General features: G+C 33.6%; 1 protein-coding gene and 2 long non-coding RNA genes across 3 annotated transcripts; all 3 read right to left on the bottom strand.

Annotated features, from left to right (window-relative positions):
* Positions 1 to 849: 849 nt before the first annotated feature.
* On the bottom strand, positions 850 to 1,547 carry LOC136988713 (uncharacterized). Its single transcript, XR_010882802.1, has 2 exons — positions 969 to 1,547; positions 850 to 890 (listed from the first exon to the last, which is right to left on the bottom strand). It is a non-coding gene; the product is annotated as an uncharacterized lncRNA (long non-coding RNA).
* Positions 1,548 to 1,624: 77 nt separating this feature from the next.
* LOC136988700 (NACHT, LRR and PYD domains-containing protein 12-like) lies at positions 1,625 to 3,906 on the bottom strand. The gene is made up of 3 exons (XM_067286642.1): positions 3,864 to 3,906; positions 1,718 to 2,896; positions 1,625 to 1,647 (listed from the first exon to the last, which is right to left on the bottom strand). The coding sequence occupies exons 1-3, from the start codon at positions 3,904 to 3,906 to the stop codon at positions 1,625 to 1,627; spliced, it is 1,245 nt and encodes a 414-aa protein (XP_067142743.1).
* A 3,758-nt stretch (positions 3,907 to 7,664) lies between these two features.
* Positions 7,665 to 8,113, bottom strand: LOC136988708 (uncharacterized). The gene is made up of 2 exons (XR_010882801.1): positions 8,060 to 8,113; positions 7,665 to 7,979 (listed from the first exon to the last, which is right to left on the bottom strand). It is a non-coding gene; the product is annotated as an uncharacterized lncRNA (long non-coding RNA).
* Positions 8,114 to 13,718: the final 5,605 nt, after the last annotated feature.

Genomic DNA, 13,718 nt, shown 5'->3' with positions numbered 1-13,718 from the left:
ATTATTTCGTACTTATAATCCTTTTATTATATATTGTATAGTATTTGATTTATAACTACAAAGATTACGTTGCATCAGAGTTTATCACACCAAGTGACCAATCTAACACATTTTAAAAGTTATTTATTCCTCTATTGTATACAATGACGATATACTATCAAAGACTACGATCATAAACTTGGCTAAAATGTAATTTGAGTTTTACCACGATATGATCCCTCTTCAGTTAAGGCTTTGTTATTTTTGGTTCTGACGTCTGCTTTTCAGTTTTATATGCTTAGTATTCTTATATATTAGTAATCAAATTTTGTTAGAGAAATATTACGAAAACCTTCCTGTCCATATTCATGTGTAATACAGTAATTCTAAACGTAAGTTCTTCCTAGCATTAAATTATTAATTAGCGCCAAGAAAGCACCAACTAAGGCCAAATGAATTTATCGTGGTTTAAATGAAATTGAGATTCAAAAAAAATAATAATTTGTTTATATTTTTCTAATATGTTACATTTGTAAATATAAATATATTTCTATGATAAATCAAACTGATACAAGAACTCAGTCTAAATCAACATTTTCTCTCTTCTTTAATTCCTAGCGATTCTCATAATACAGAATAATGCTGCAAGATGGCGGAGGCATCTGAGGCGTAAGCCTTCAAATATGGAGCATCCAGGATCCAATCCAAGTAAGCGACTCAGAACTTTTCGGAAAATATTTTGCCTGAGTTCATTCAGGTCCTGGCCAAATCCAGGATGAGATTAAAACGTTTCCTGATGACAAGACGAGCGAAAAATAATATATGTATCTTATATATACAATAATTTAATAACTACAAATTCCACTTACCGCCGATTTTTAACTATTTATTCTTTCTGGTTATATTACATTCTGTGAAATATTAAGTGATGTAAAAATATATTGTATTAGTAAACAACTCATAAGTTTTTAATGTACAATTAAACTAACCCTGTCTGAAGATAAATCGATTAGTTTGAATGGTTCCAAGAAATTCACCGGTTCTTCGGATGGGCCGCCAGACTCACTCTCCTTGTTTATAACTTCTCCTCTGAATACCGAATTAAGTTCCTTTTTCATCGCTTCTGTAGAATCTCGATCGACTTTACTAAAAGTGTCAACATTTTCCTCGCAGATAATAGAAAATTCCGAATTAAAACTGTGGACGATGCCGTGAAAATAAAGTCTGAATTTATCCCAATTGTCTCCCTTGAATAAATATCTTAAAAATTGAACAGATTTATGAAGATTTCTGTATCTATCGCCAAGGTCGGACGGAGGATTTTCACAGAACGTTTTTTGTATTAGGACGTATATTGTAAGATGGTTACAGCGCAGATTTTCATCTAATTTAATCAATTCTGTCTTCGTGTTTCTGTAGATTTTAATAGGATTATGAAAATCTTGGTATAAACGTGAATAGATGTTAAATGACTCGTAAATATCAAAGGGATCAGGTATGCATATGTATATTGGATTCACTACAGAAGTAGCAGATAATCTTAATAATTCGTCGAAACAATCGTAATAAAAGACAATTCTCGTTTCCTTTCGAAACATTTCTCTATTTTTTTCGTTTCTGATCTCATTGTAAAAATTTCTCCACGTTACGGGATGAAATAAATTTTCTCTGAGAAAATTTAAGACATTTCCTGTGAAAGGATCGTCTCTAAACAAACCAAAAATAAATAACAAAATACCGTGTACGTATGGAATCGTAACTGTGTCCATGGAATGAAAAATGTAAACAGCCACGGCAAATTCCATAAATGACTTATGAATAAATTCAAAATATTGTTCACTGTTTTCCCCCGAACATTTCTTAAATATATCCAGACCAACGATGCATTGGTATTCTTCGTCATCGCTGAAAGTAATCCTGAAATCTTCTTCTGTTATTTGTCGTGTACCTGAAACATCATCGTTACTGCGTCGCTGAAATAGCTTTGTATAGCACAAGTTGCCTAATTTCATGATTAAATCTTCTCCATCAAAAAATGTTCCCTTCTTCAGTCTCTGACTCTGTCCTTTCTCTCTTTTATATCTTTTTATCATAAGATAAAAAATGAAAATGAACATATCAGTCTTTGTCTTTATGTCTCCGTAAACACTACTATCAGGAAGGAAGCATAACATTTGCAACATGAGTGGGCATTTTGTTAATTTGAACGCATCGTTTTCTAGGAAATTGATGAGATAATCTTTTTTATCTTTGTCTTCTTTAATCATAAAGTCGATGTAATTTACCTTCTGTTCTAATGAAAGTCCTTCGATGCAATATTGGTCGTCGAAGTGTATACTAATTTCATCTGCAATAGGTAGATGACTGGTAACAACAACTGTCATTTTTGGAGAAATAAAAAACAAGTCGACTGATATAAAGTCTTTTAAAGATTCTTTATAGCAAACTTCCTCAAATCCGTCTAAAATAACCAGAAAGTTCCATGTAGTTTCTATTAAAGTATTCCTGTAGTGAAAGTCTTTATTCATGTATTCGTATACAGCATCACTCAAATCCCTTTTTACTAGTTCACGTGATTCAATTAAAACTACAACATCGAATTGTCTTAAATAATCACCACTTTCTTCATTCTTTCCCCAATCGTACGCAATTTTTCTGCAAATAGTGGTTTTACCACATCCTGGATCTCCTGTGATCAAAACGGTTCGATGTTGGATGGTTTCTTTCGGGAAAATATCTTTAATTTGAATAATTTCTCCAGTTTTGCGTCGTAAAAAATCGGTTTTTTGAAGTTTTACATCCATAAAACTGTCTTCTATTGGAAATTCGTTATCGTTACTATAAAGGAAATGTGTCAAACACGCGTAATTGGTCTTGAATCTATTCATCAGCTGTTCTTGAATGATCTTCAATTCCTCTGAAATGGATGAAATGCTTAATTAGAGGGGTAAATTTATACTCAAATTAGGAATTGAAATTTTATATTTACGAGATAAAGAATAGAAGTCGTATATTTTTAGTGGCAGAGCTAAAGAACTTAGTTTGTTCTGAAACGAACCTGCTCCAATAGATTTCCCGCATGACATTTTGTAAAGTATCTTTTACCTGTCACACTTAAATCGGAGCGGATTCAAATAAACATTTCTCCTATAAGCTGGTCTCCGTGTTAATTGGTAAATTGTCATTTATTATTTAAAGTCGATCTGCCAACGAATATTAAATTAATAGTTTCTACTTGCTAACGTACCACACGATTGCCACAAGCCTCGTTACGGTAAACGAATAAAACGAAACCAATGACATAACTTGAATTCCTATGGTGCGGTTTATTTGTAATTGGCAACGGGACACATGGGTGATGTGCCGAAGGGAGATGCCACCCGGGATGATATCTAAAGGAAAGTGGCACCTGTTTAGGTGTTACAAAGGTGAGAAAAACCCCCGAAAACTGCATATGGACAGTTCGTTGGCCAGGCGCTAACCTTCCACCATCAATGTTTAGTGGTTTTCTCCTCTCTCTCACTGATGGGCGCCGAATTCATATGGAATATGAGTATTTTAGAAAGGCGCAAACCATAAGAAATGTTAACAAACATACAATGGCTGACAAGCCCTTACATGCACGTTTACTGCATTGGGACTGGGTCTATTGGGGTTCGGTTAGTCATTAATACTTTGGTTACGAATACTGATTATCAAATACTTCATACAAAACTATGAAATGTACTTGTAAAGTAGACAATAGAAATTTTTTGAGCCCAACGACACCACTGTTTCGCTGTTTAATACATTGAATATGAGGATATCAAACTCCACTTCATAATTTAATTTCAATCTTATTAATTTGAAGTTCGTTTTAAATAAAATGTGTAATTGACAATTACCTTTAAGAAAATCGTCTGTCGTAGTTCGGTACTCTTCTTCCATTTTTATATCTGTGCAATCGCTTTTTGCAACTACTAAACATCGACGAATCTGAAATATAAATAATATATAAAATAATAAATTTCTTCGTATATTATATTAACATAATTTAGAAATTAATTTTAAAAAGGCCACCTGATGGAGAAATTCCTACGGGAGATTGGCCCCTATTTAAGTGTTAGACAGGTGAAAAAAGCCCAAACACTCCACGTGGAACTCATTCAGTGAAAGTTAGGCGTGAACTCATTTCAAACTAACGAGTGTTTACTGGTTTCGTCCATTCGGATACCGTGGGAAAATTTTTATGTGTTTTAAAATTTTAATAATTACAAATATACTATTTAATGGATAATATATAACTACGTACAGTACAAATTAAATGTATAAGATTTTTGCCGTATCCGAATTCAAATTCATTACTCCAATGAAAACACCTGTTTCATTAAGTTGTGCAATGTTCTTTAAAAGTACGATGGCCGAATGAAATATAATTTCCTAAAATTTTACTATAACTATTTAACAAATAGCCTTAAACCTCTGATAATTATATGATAATTGCTAGAATTCGTTCATCCGTATACTCACCAGGACAATCTCCAGTCGATGATACTTAACACAAACAGGTCACCGGATTACTTATCCAACTGTATTTAAAGCTGTAGTACTTGGCAATTTGCCTATTTTCGTAACATGTAGCAATAGTGTCGAGATAAGATAATCACGTCTGTAGACGAGTGCCTTCACCAAAGTATTTTCTTAATGTTATTCTAAACATCGTCGTACCGGGAAAGAATGTTGAGCAACGTGACGAAACGCCACTCTATTCTTACATAAACGACAAATGATTTAAAACTGGAATGTGTACGTCACATCCGTTACGTTGTGCAACGTTCTTTACGTTACCGGTTGTAGCCGTAAAGAAAAACCGATACGATAAAGTTACGTTAATTACTGGATAATAATAAAATATATAGAATTTATGTTGCTTATTATAATATGAATATCTTGTATAAATAATTATAATTTGACTAGCAGAAGTGACGAAAGTTTTTTAATACAGAAAGTCCGCGGTTTACGACGGGGTTACGTCACTGGAAGAATCGTTGTAACTAAAATATAAGTTATAGTGTATTTGTATCAGTTACGTTCTATCTTCCTAGATTACATTTTCATATTCTTAGCAGTTTTCTTTTATATAAATGAATATTTTAATTAAAAATAATTATGTATTTTACTTGTTTAAAAGTTTTTCTGAATGGCTGTATATAGCCTGAAGCTCTTCTACTTTTCGTCTCACGTCCTCAAAGGCGACTTTTTGCTCTATAATAAAGTAGATTCTATGCAACTGTTGAGGAAATTTCATACAATTTATCTTAATAAAAAATATAGTTTACATGTTTCTTATAAATCATGTTGAAATTGCAATTATCTGCATCAAATTACTATCTGTACTTGAAGATAGAAGCAGTTTTAATATGGCTTCTTTCAATACCTGAGAGATGTGTAAAGAATTTTCCGAACATAAAATAGTGTGTATAAAAAAAATTGGTTAATTTTACCTATGGTTCCAAGATGGCGGTTCGTCTCTTATTCCAGCAAATACAAGAAGAGAAACAGTGGAGATGCACGTTCTAACCTAACCTAACCTATTCTAATAAATTACCATAATTATTACCAACAAAATTATTAGAATAGGTTAGGTTAGGTTAGAATTTGCGTCGTTACAGCAATCAGACGAGCCGCCATCTTGGAACCATAGGTAACATTAACCAAAAAATTATATGGGAGAGAAATTTAGTGTTTGAAAGAGTTAAAGGATTGCATCCAATTGTAAACAGTGTAGTGTAAGTGAAAAAATAAGTCTTATTTAAACTTAAAAGTATGTTTTAATTATACTACTCACAGCAACGTATGATAATTTAACACAAATTAAATTATAATTTCTCCATTCTGACAGCATTTGATACCTGAAATCACCTCTTATATTATCATATAAAGAAAAGAGAGTGAAACTGTTTATGATTGTATATACAATAAAACAATCTTTTATATTACATACCACATACACGATTGTGTTATTGATAATAAATTTCTCTTCTCAAAATTGAGCCAGGAGATATGACAGATTGTTTAGATTACAATAAATCTTTGTTGTAATATGTGGTGTTTATCCAAGGAGAAATATGTAGAGGATGATGAATTACCCATCATGAAGATGCAAGAAGGAACAGTTTTACTTTACAGGAGAGGAAAGACAACGAAAGCAATGAAAAGGGTTAAAAAATCATACTTAGGATAGCCCACATATACAATGGAGGAATAGATTACAAGTACACCTTCCAGATTAATGAGAATGTCTTTAAAATAAAAATACTAGTGATTTAAATAATGAGATTAGGCAATCTGTTAGTGGGGTGCTACGTTGAAAGACTTTCTACGGGAAACTGGCTCCTATTTAGTTGTTACAAACACGAAGAAATCCGAGTTCCAAGAATTTTTTAAAAATATATGGCTCTAGCTCCATCAAACAATGGAAGTTCCATTTATATTCGCAGGAAGTTAACCGTTAAAATGTAATAGAAGAGGATTGGGTGTTTACAAAAACATTACATAATACTAAAATCAATTGGTGTCGAATGTTAAACAAGTAAGGATTAAGTTACCGGTAATTCTTTTGTAGCATGTATATTTGCTTTGTCAATTATGCATATAATTAAAAAACAATGTAATATTTGACACCACATGTTGTATACGAGTGTTATTCCTGGTATTATTCCTTTATGCTCCACTAGAATTGATCGAAGTTATATATTTTGTAATTTACTGAGCGACAGCTTTAGGGTGTTGCAGGGGATGGAATGGCATTTGAGAAACCCCATAAATGTTTTCAATGTTTAGAGGGTGGCCGGTAGAGATACGTTGAGTCCCGTCCCCCGTCCTATTGTAGGCCTGATGATAGCACACTTTTTAAAAGGCTGTCTTATGGCCCACAGGATGAAAATTTTTAAAAAGCTATAAAAAATGGAAGATAGATTTCAATTCTATAGAAATCATTAAAAATTAACTCCTCCAGACCTTTTCCTTTGGGGCTATCTGAAGGACAAGGTTCGTGTCACACAACCCGCAAACTGTCGAGGAACCGAAAGAAAATGTTCGAAGTAGGAACGAGATGGCCACAATAAGTCCTGAAATTCTAATAGAAGTAATGGAAAATACAACGAGAAGAGCATGTGTTAGCAAACAGGAAGGGGTAGTTCGTTTGGCCGGTATGGTTCCAATCTTAGTGTAATAAAAAATTCCAAGAATAATACTTTCATTTGAAGTTTAGATGGTTCATTTATTTTATTTCTTTCAACAATTATCCTACACAGAAAACCATCAGCTTATTTTGCGTCACCCTGTATAACTTCGTATGTGAAGCCCTTAACACTACTATTACGTTATAAGTATGATTTAACACGACAATTTGAATGGTTTGTAATATGAAATAATATAACACCAAAAGGAAATTAATATTATTTTTTTTTTAACATTACGTCAATACACGTAATTAAGTTTATTGTTTTGTATCGGCTAGTTGGACATCAGCTTCTAGGCTACACCGCCCGTGGTAAAGTGTCACGTAATTGCCATGCAATAGTAGTTGTACGCGTTTACGATGGTCGTTACGCGGGAGGCCTTTTCAGGGTAACGGGCTCCAATTCAGGCGAATCCATTCCACCAGTCAACTGTGGATCAGTTATTGTCTATAAAGAAATAAATTGTTTTTTCGTGTTTGAAAATATCATTTGTTTATTTAGTTACATAATAGGATACATTATTCAAATTGAATACATACATTAAATGAATGCAAAAGTGATTTGTTACATACTTTGATAAGAGTTACTCTCGATACATTTTCCAGAACCTTTTTAATATTTGCTAGTGACGTTTAACCATTCAAACACACTAGCAAACCAGTCGTAAAAAAATTGAAAACATGTCGATACCCTTTACGCAAGTGTACGTTCTAACACGGAACTACTCAAACTGTAGTCCGCGGACTCTACCGAACACATGTTAACGGGGTCTTTGTGCTGTCACAAGAAACAAGGTTACTCGTTAAACTTTACAAAAATAAAGATTCTATTATTAAAAGCGATGTATTTAAACTTACTTTTGTCGTTGTGTTGGCCTGGTATGAAATGTGACGAAGCTCTATCAGGTGGTGCCACCGATATTTCCCCAGATAACGTCAGAAATATCACGTGGTCGAAGTGAGTAGTCATGTGACGAAAGTGACGTCGAACCGGGGTCAGAACGCACATTTTTGTAGGAGTTGGCCGTCCCCGTGCCTCTCTCCCACGAAAACTTGCTTAATTGAGCGCAACGTACTGTACAGTAAACACAAACACTGACGAATTATAGAATAGATTAATTACAAATCGTTGACTCGATTCAACTGATTGGGTAATCACGAAAATTGTCAAAAATTTACATCGGAGAGATGACGATGAACACAGGAAACACGTGCGCCATTTACACCACGTGACTTAGTAAACTTGGCAAGGTGACAACTTTCCACCCGCGTCAGTACGCAGCTTTCGGACCGGTTAGTTTTGGTTTCGGTTTCTCTGTTCTGCGAGTCGGGACAATAGAAAAATGATAGTTCCTTATAAACAATTCGTAAATCTAGTTATTTATCCATTTGTTTTAGCATAAGCCACATCAATACACATACATTAAACGCAACCTATTTTTGCTTTCTATATACTTTTAATCTATTTAGATTCAAAAAAATATATATATATTTACTAATGATATGTCGAAAGTGTGCAATTTACGTGTTAAAATTTGACAATTTACGTATTCATTTCCTTTAACTTGAAAATCGGTTTCTCTGAGTGCTCCTAGATGGCGCTGAGCGAGTGAAAATTAGGGAGGAAGACACGTGGTTTGTGTGACAATGCACGAAGCGCTCCCTATGCTTCGGCACCACGGGACCGAAGGTCGACATTGCGTCGGCGACGACTGCAATGACTAAATTCGTCCAAACTGACACTACTGTCTTCTAGGTAGACACAGAAACCTAAGCGGTGGCTAAATTCGTATTTTCTCCGCGCGATCGGTCGCGTTGTAGGCTACCGGATTCGGAATAGAGGTGGTAGTACGCTCCACTATTTGTCTCAAATAAAATATCCGTTTATTATACGAAATCAACAATTTACAGGTTGTATAAAAGGACCTTACTAAGAGAAATTGGACATAGGTTAGAATACGCGGCCCTTAACCACGAGAGTTTACATTACTATTATCGATCGTGTCAGAACACGTGTTTTGTCGTGCCAAGATATTACATCGGAGAGATGACGATGAACACAGGAAACACGTAAATTATTTTTGACGTCATCGGTGTGCTTGCTTAGCTGTTTTGACACCTGTACACTAGTATAGGATATGTTTCTATACTACGTTCCTATTATAACACCGTTCAACAAGTCTCTGTTTATATCAATTTAAACTGCTTGGAATGAAGTGTTTGAACTTTGCCTTGTGTCCTTGTTTACACAGTTTCTACACCAGTTTCGTCGGTGATATGATGAAATCGACCGTCTGCATCGTCGTTTAAAGTCTATAAACACGTATTTCTTATCGGGTGGTGTAAAGTTGACGATTAAAACACAGTCAGTTTTTAGCCTGTGTTGCGGCTTGACATTATTCTCCACAGACTGTTTACACGTGTACTGTGTATTGAATTGTGGTGTTAGTTTCGGTTTCGGTTTCGTTTTTACCTGCATTCTTGTGTTCAGCAGGATAGTTAGAAAGGTCAACAAGGATGGATCCTAAGAGAAGAGCTTGTAGAGGTAAGGATAAGATTCTATTTTTTGAGCATTAAAGATTGTTTAAATAAACATTCTGTAACTGGTTTTGTTGTGAATTTTAAAGAACTAAAAGCTATTTTTTTTTCCAAATTAATACCTGTTAATCCTTTAAAATCCACTTAAAGATTAGTTTTGAGGGTACAGCAAGACAGCCTTTCAGGGTGATGTCTCCGTCTTGAGAGCTTTAATTTTACATTATGGTTCAATTTTTTTCATTGTTTTATTTTGGAAAAAGAGACAAGTCATTAATCTCGGAGTCTCTCCATATCACTCAAAACTAAACTCCTTCTCTAAATAAATATAGTATGTCAGGTGATGCGGTTAAATTAGCAGTCTTTTTTCTAATTTTTTGTTGTCGACCCGTATAAAAGCGTCCTAAACGAGAAAAACCGTAGGACTACTTAACGATTATGCACCGTTCGGGCGGCCATTGCTTAGCCTGGTTTCCGTTGCGGAGTATGACGTTTAACGGCGGACGAGTACGAATCGTGTGACGTGGCTCGGTAAACGTCACTTGGTCACGTGACGAACACGTGTATTAGTTTAAAATTTGAATCGAACTTGCGGAATAATAATGTGCATACTGTGTGTGTATCGAGTGATTAAAACATTACACGTGAAAAATTATTAAAAGGCGATTAATGTTGATTATATTCAGTTTATCATTATCATATAATAAATTAAATATTTCCTAAGTAAACAGGAAATTATCACTATTGATATAAACTTTTATTAAATACTTGACATACTGAGTTATTTGTTATGTCTATATCTTATTTAAACATGTTTAAGTTATTGTATGCCATAATTAAATATGAAGTAAGCACAGTTAATGTTGTTTATGCCTGTAAAGATTGAACTTGTACTTTAGTTACAGTACTTCCATTCTTTCAGTATTCCTTGATATGCTTCTTTTTGATATATGTACAATAACTGTATGAATATACAGTAGACCCCCCTATAACACGGGTTTATATAAGATGGATTCGTATAACACGGCGGAAAAATTGCAATCGTGTTCGTATAACACGGTAAAAGAATGAGACAGATTGTCGTGGTTGGCTCGTGTCTGGACGGAATTGATCGAATATGGACCAATAGTGGACGTTGCACAAACCGCCAAGTTTAAATGAGCAGCTGACCTACTGAAAATCATTTATTATTCGACGGCCATAAACGTATTTCTATTAATGACGTCTCCAATGTTAAGCGAATTTTTCGCAGAAAGAATAACTTATTGGGAAATGCGTCCGCCGTTCGACGAGCCGCTCCGCGACGAAAACGAGCTTAAGCAATGGCGTCTTCGAATGGTGTGCACTCAGTAAGTATTTCTACAATTTTTTCTTTATAGCATAGTTTATATGGATTATTCCCAAAAAATTATATGTGTTTTGGAAATGTTCAAGTCAAATTAGTATATAATCGATTAATTTTATGGAAGAAAACCTTTCAAATATCTATACCCCCTAAACTGCACGAGTGCCAGGCTGTGAACAGCTCGTGTATTTGTAAAATATAAGTGGCTCGTACAACACGGAATTCGTATAACATGGAATGTATCTACCGTGTTATAGGGGGGGTCTACTGTAGTGTACAAATGGAGATTTTATCAGAGCTGTAGATCATTCCCGAAGGAGCAAAAATGCCAAAGGAATCAAAAAGCACTCGTATGATCTACATATGTGTGCTTTTGACTTTACAACAGACAGCTAAAAGCTGACAAACAAAATTACCATTTTTTGCCTTCCTTATAGATAAGGAACAATTTTCACTGACTGTTCATAGGATACTTGATGTCAGGGGCAAATTCTCTGGGCTTGCTTAGCGTGTATTGAGTACAGGGTGGATCTACATAGGGTTAACAGGGCTGAAGCTCTGGGCTTTCAGTGTCAAGGACCCACAAATATTGAATTTTCATTATAATATATTTCATATATTTCATGTGGGCAGTAGAATAGTCCATAATTTTTTATTCACACCAAATAATGTTTTTGCCTATTGTTTAGTGCTAGGGGTAGGCCTATTATTATTATAACTTTCAGCATGCTCAAGAATTTTGATCAGGAGTTGCCCCTGCTTGATGTTATGTAGTTGGGATGTGGAGGCTTGGCTCCATCTGTGTGCTGAGATGCAAGCAATGCCTTACACCTAAACCTAAGACTACATGCAGAGTAGCACTGAAAACTTAGGTGGCAAATATCTCACGAAGGATTACAAGGTCAGCTGTGGATCCTTCGAGTGTTTTACTTGTCTAAGAGGTTAAAACCCTTCATTCAGAGCTGCAATCTTAACGTAGGTAAAGCATTACCAATATAATTATGAGTGATGTACAAGACAGGCAAAAAATAAGAAAAATTACTCAAATGACAATCAAAGGTTTTCAAAACAGTTAAAGTGTTGTTTTTGTAAATTAAAACAAGAATGAGCTATTTATGCAATAGTTAAATGACTTTTACACCATCCTTTTTTGTGATGATACCAGGCCACATTTCAACTTACAAAACAAAGTTAGTTTTTTAGTAATTGAATTCAGCTTGATCTAGAGCAGTTACAAGAGGATAGAATAGGTTAGAAAATATAATTAAATACATAGAGTTATAACTATTTTGTTTTAAACTATAAAGAAGTTAGACTTGATAAACACTAATGTTGTGTGTTTTTTTCTTCAGAGACACTTGGCAAGTTTTTTATCAGATATCTTTATTCGTTCTCGTTGACTTACCAACTTACGTTTTGCATACATATTCATATAACAATAATAAATCACTATTTATAATACATACAAGTTGAAATAATTATACAATGTCAAATATGTACACTCATTTTCTAACACAGGTAAACTGTATTATTGACAAATATCATTACCCTTAATCTTGAATAAGGGTTTTTGGCTACCAAATATTCTTGCTTTTCTGATTACTGAATACTGAATGTTCAACCAAGTAAAAACAGATTTATTTGGTAATGTCCAAAAGAGAAGACTTAGAGTATGGTGGCAGGCAATGTCTTCTATTAAATAATAAAGATTACACATGCTTTTATTTTTAAATAATTATTATTCAGTGTTGAAAAGTAAAAAACTAAATCTTGCTATTGAGGTCTGACATGTTTTAGCAGCATCACAAAGTATTGTATTTAATGAATGTTTATTATTAAGCACAATCAACAAATTCTTTAACATCCAGTAACCAACTTTAATCTTGAAAATTGAATTAAAATCAAAAGCATTTGTCAGTTTTTTATATTAAAGTTGTATGTTAAAGGTTTGTGTTGTAATGTTGATTGTGCTCAGACATTTGATCCAGTTATTACGTAGAAGGTAATTTTGAATGTTTATTATGTTGGGCAAAGCTGGAAGAGCTTATGACAATAAAAAAATGCTTACTATCTATGAATGCAGAAACATTAATATTGTTTCTTTACAATTCATCACTCTTGAATTGTGATTGTTAATAAGTAATATTTGAGGGAGATGATTTGTTAAAGCTATATTTATTTCAGAAAAAAATAAATCACATTTTTAAATATTAGAGATTTTAAAACTCAGAATAGAACATAAATACATTTATATATACTTTTTCTTTCCTTTTCACTCTCTGTTTTTCCCTAAACTATAATAGGTTTTGCTTACTGAAATTATTGGTCTGAGTATTGGTTATGGTGTTTAGTATTCAGCCAAATAACAAATAATGCTAAATATTCAGTCCAATGCTACTATCCATTTGGATCTTTTATGAAATTGCAGTACATATCCAATGGCATTGAATGTTGCTGTATTAAACAGTTAAAAGATATTAAAAACATTCGTTAACTACATATTTTCACGTAACATAATTAGTTTGTTAGATTGTTTTTAAAGAATTTATATAATGTTTTACAAAATTAAAGTACTAAAAGAACTATTTTGCTTAATGCTTAGATATTTAATTTTATGTCATTAATATGACATGGTAC

Source organism: Centruroides vittatus, unplaced genomic scaffold (genome assembly GCF_030686945.1).
Source record: "Centruroides vittatus isolate TY-2023 unplaced genomic scaffold, ASM3068694v2 contig_1263, whole genome shotgun sequence".
In the NCBI taxonomy this organism is placed as follows: domain Eukaryota; kingdom Metazoa; phylum Arthropoda; class Arachnida; order Scorpiones; family Buthidae; genus Centruroides; species Centruroides vittatus.
Note: the sequence above shows the minus strand (reverse complement) of the source record. Positions and strands in the feature narration are given on the sequence as shown.

What these genes read in the sequence shown, in the direction of transcription:
- LOC136988700 (XM_067286642.1), bottom strand. Translation starts at nt 3,906, where the DNA reads ATGGAAGAAGAGTACCGAACTACGACAGACGATTTTCTTAAAG. An exon ending in GACAGACGATTTTCTTAAAG is followed by an intron (nt 2,897 to 3,863) that starts GTAATTGTCAAT and finishes CATCCATTTCAG; the next exon opens with AGGAATTGAAGATCATTCAA. An exon ending in TACGATTCCATACGTACACG is followed by an intron (nt 1,648 to 1,717) that starts GTATTTTGTTAT and finishes AAATTTTCTCAG; the next exon opens with AGAAAATTTATTTCATCCCG.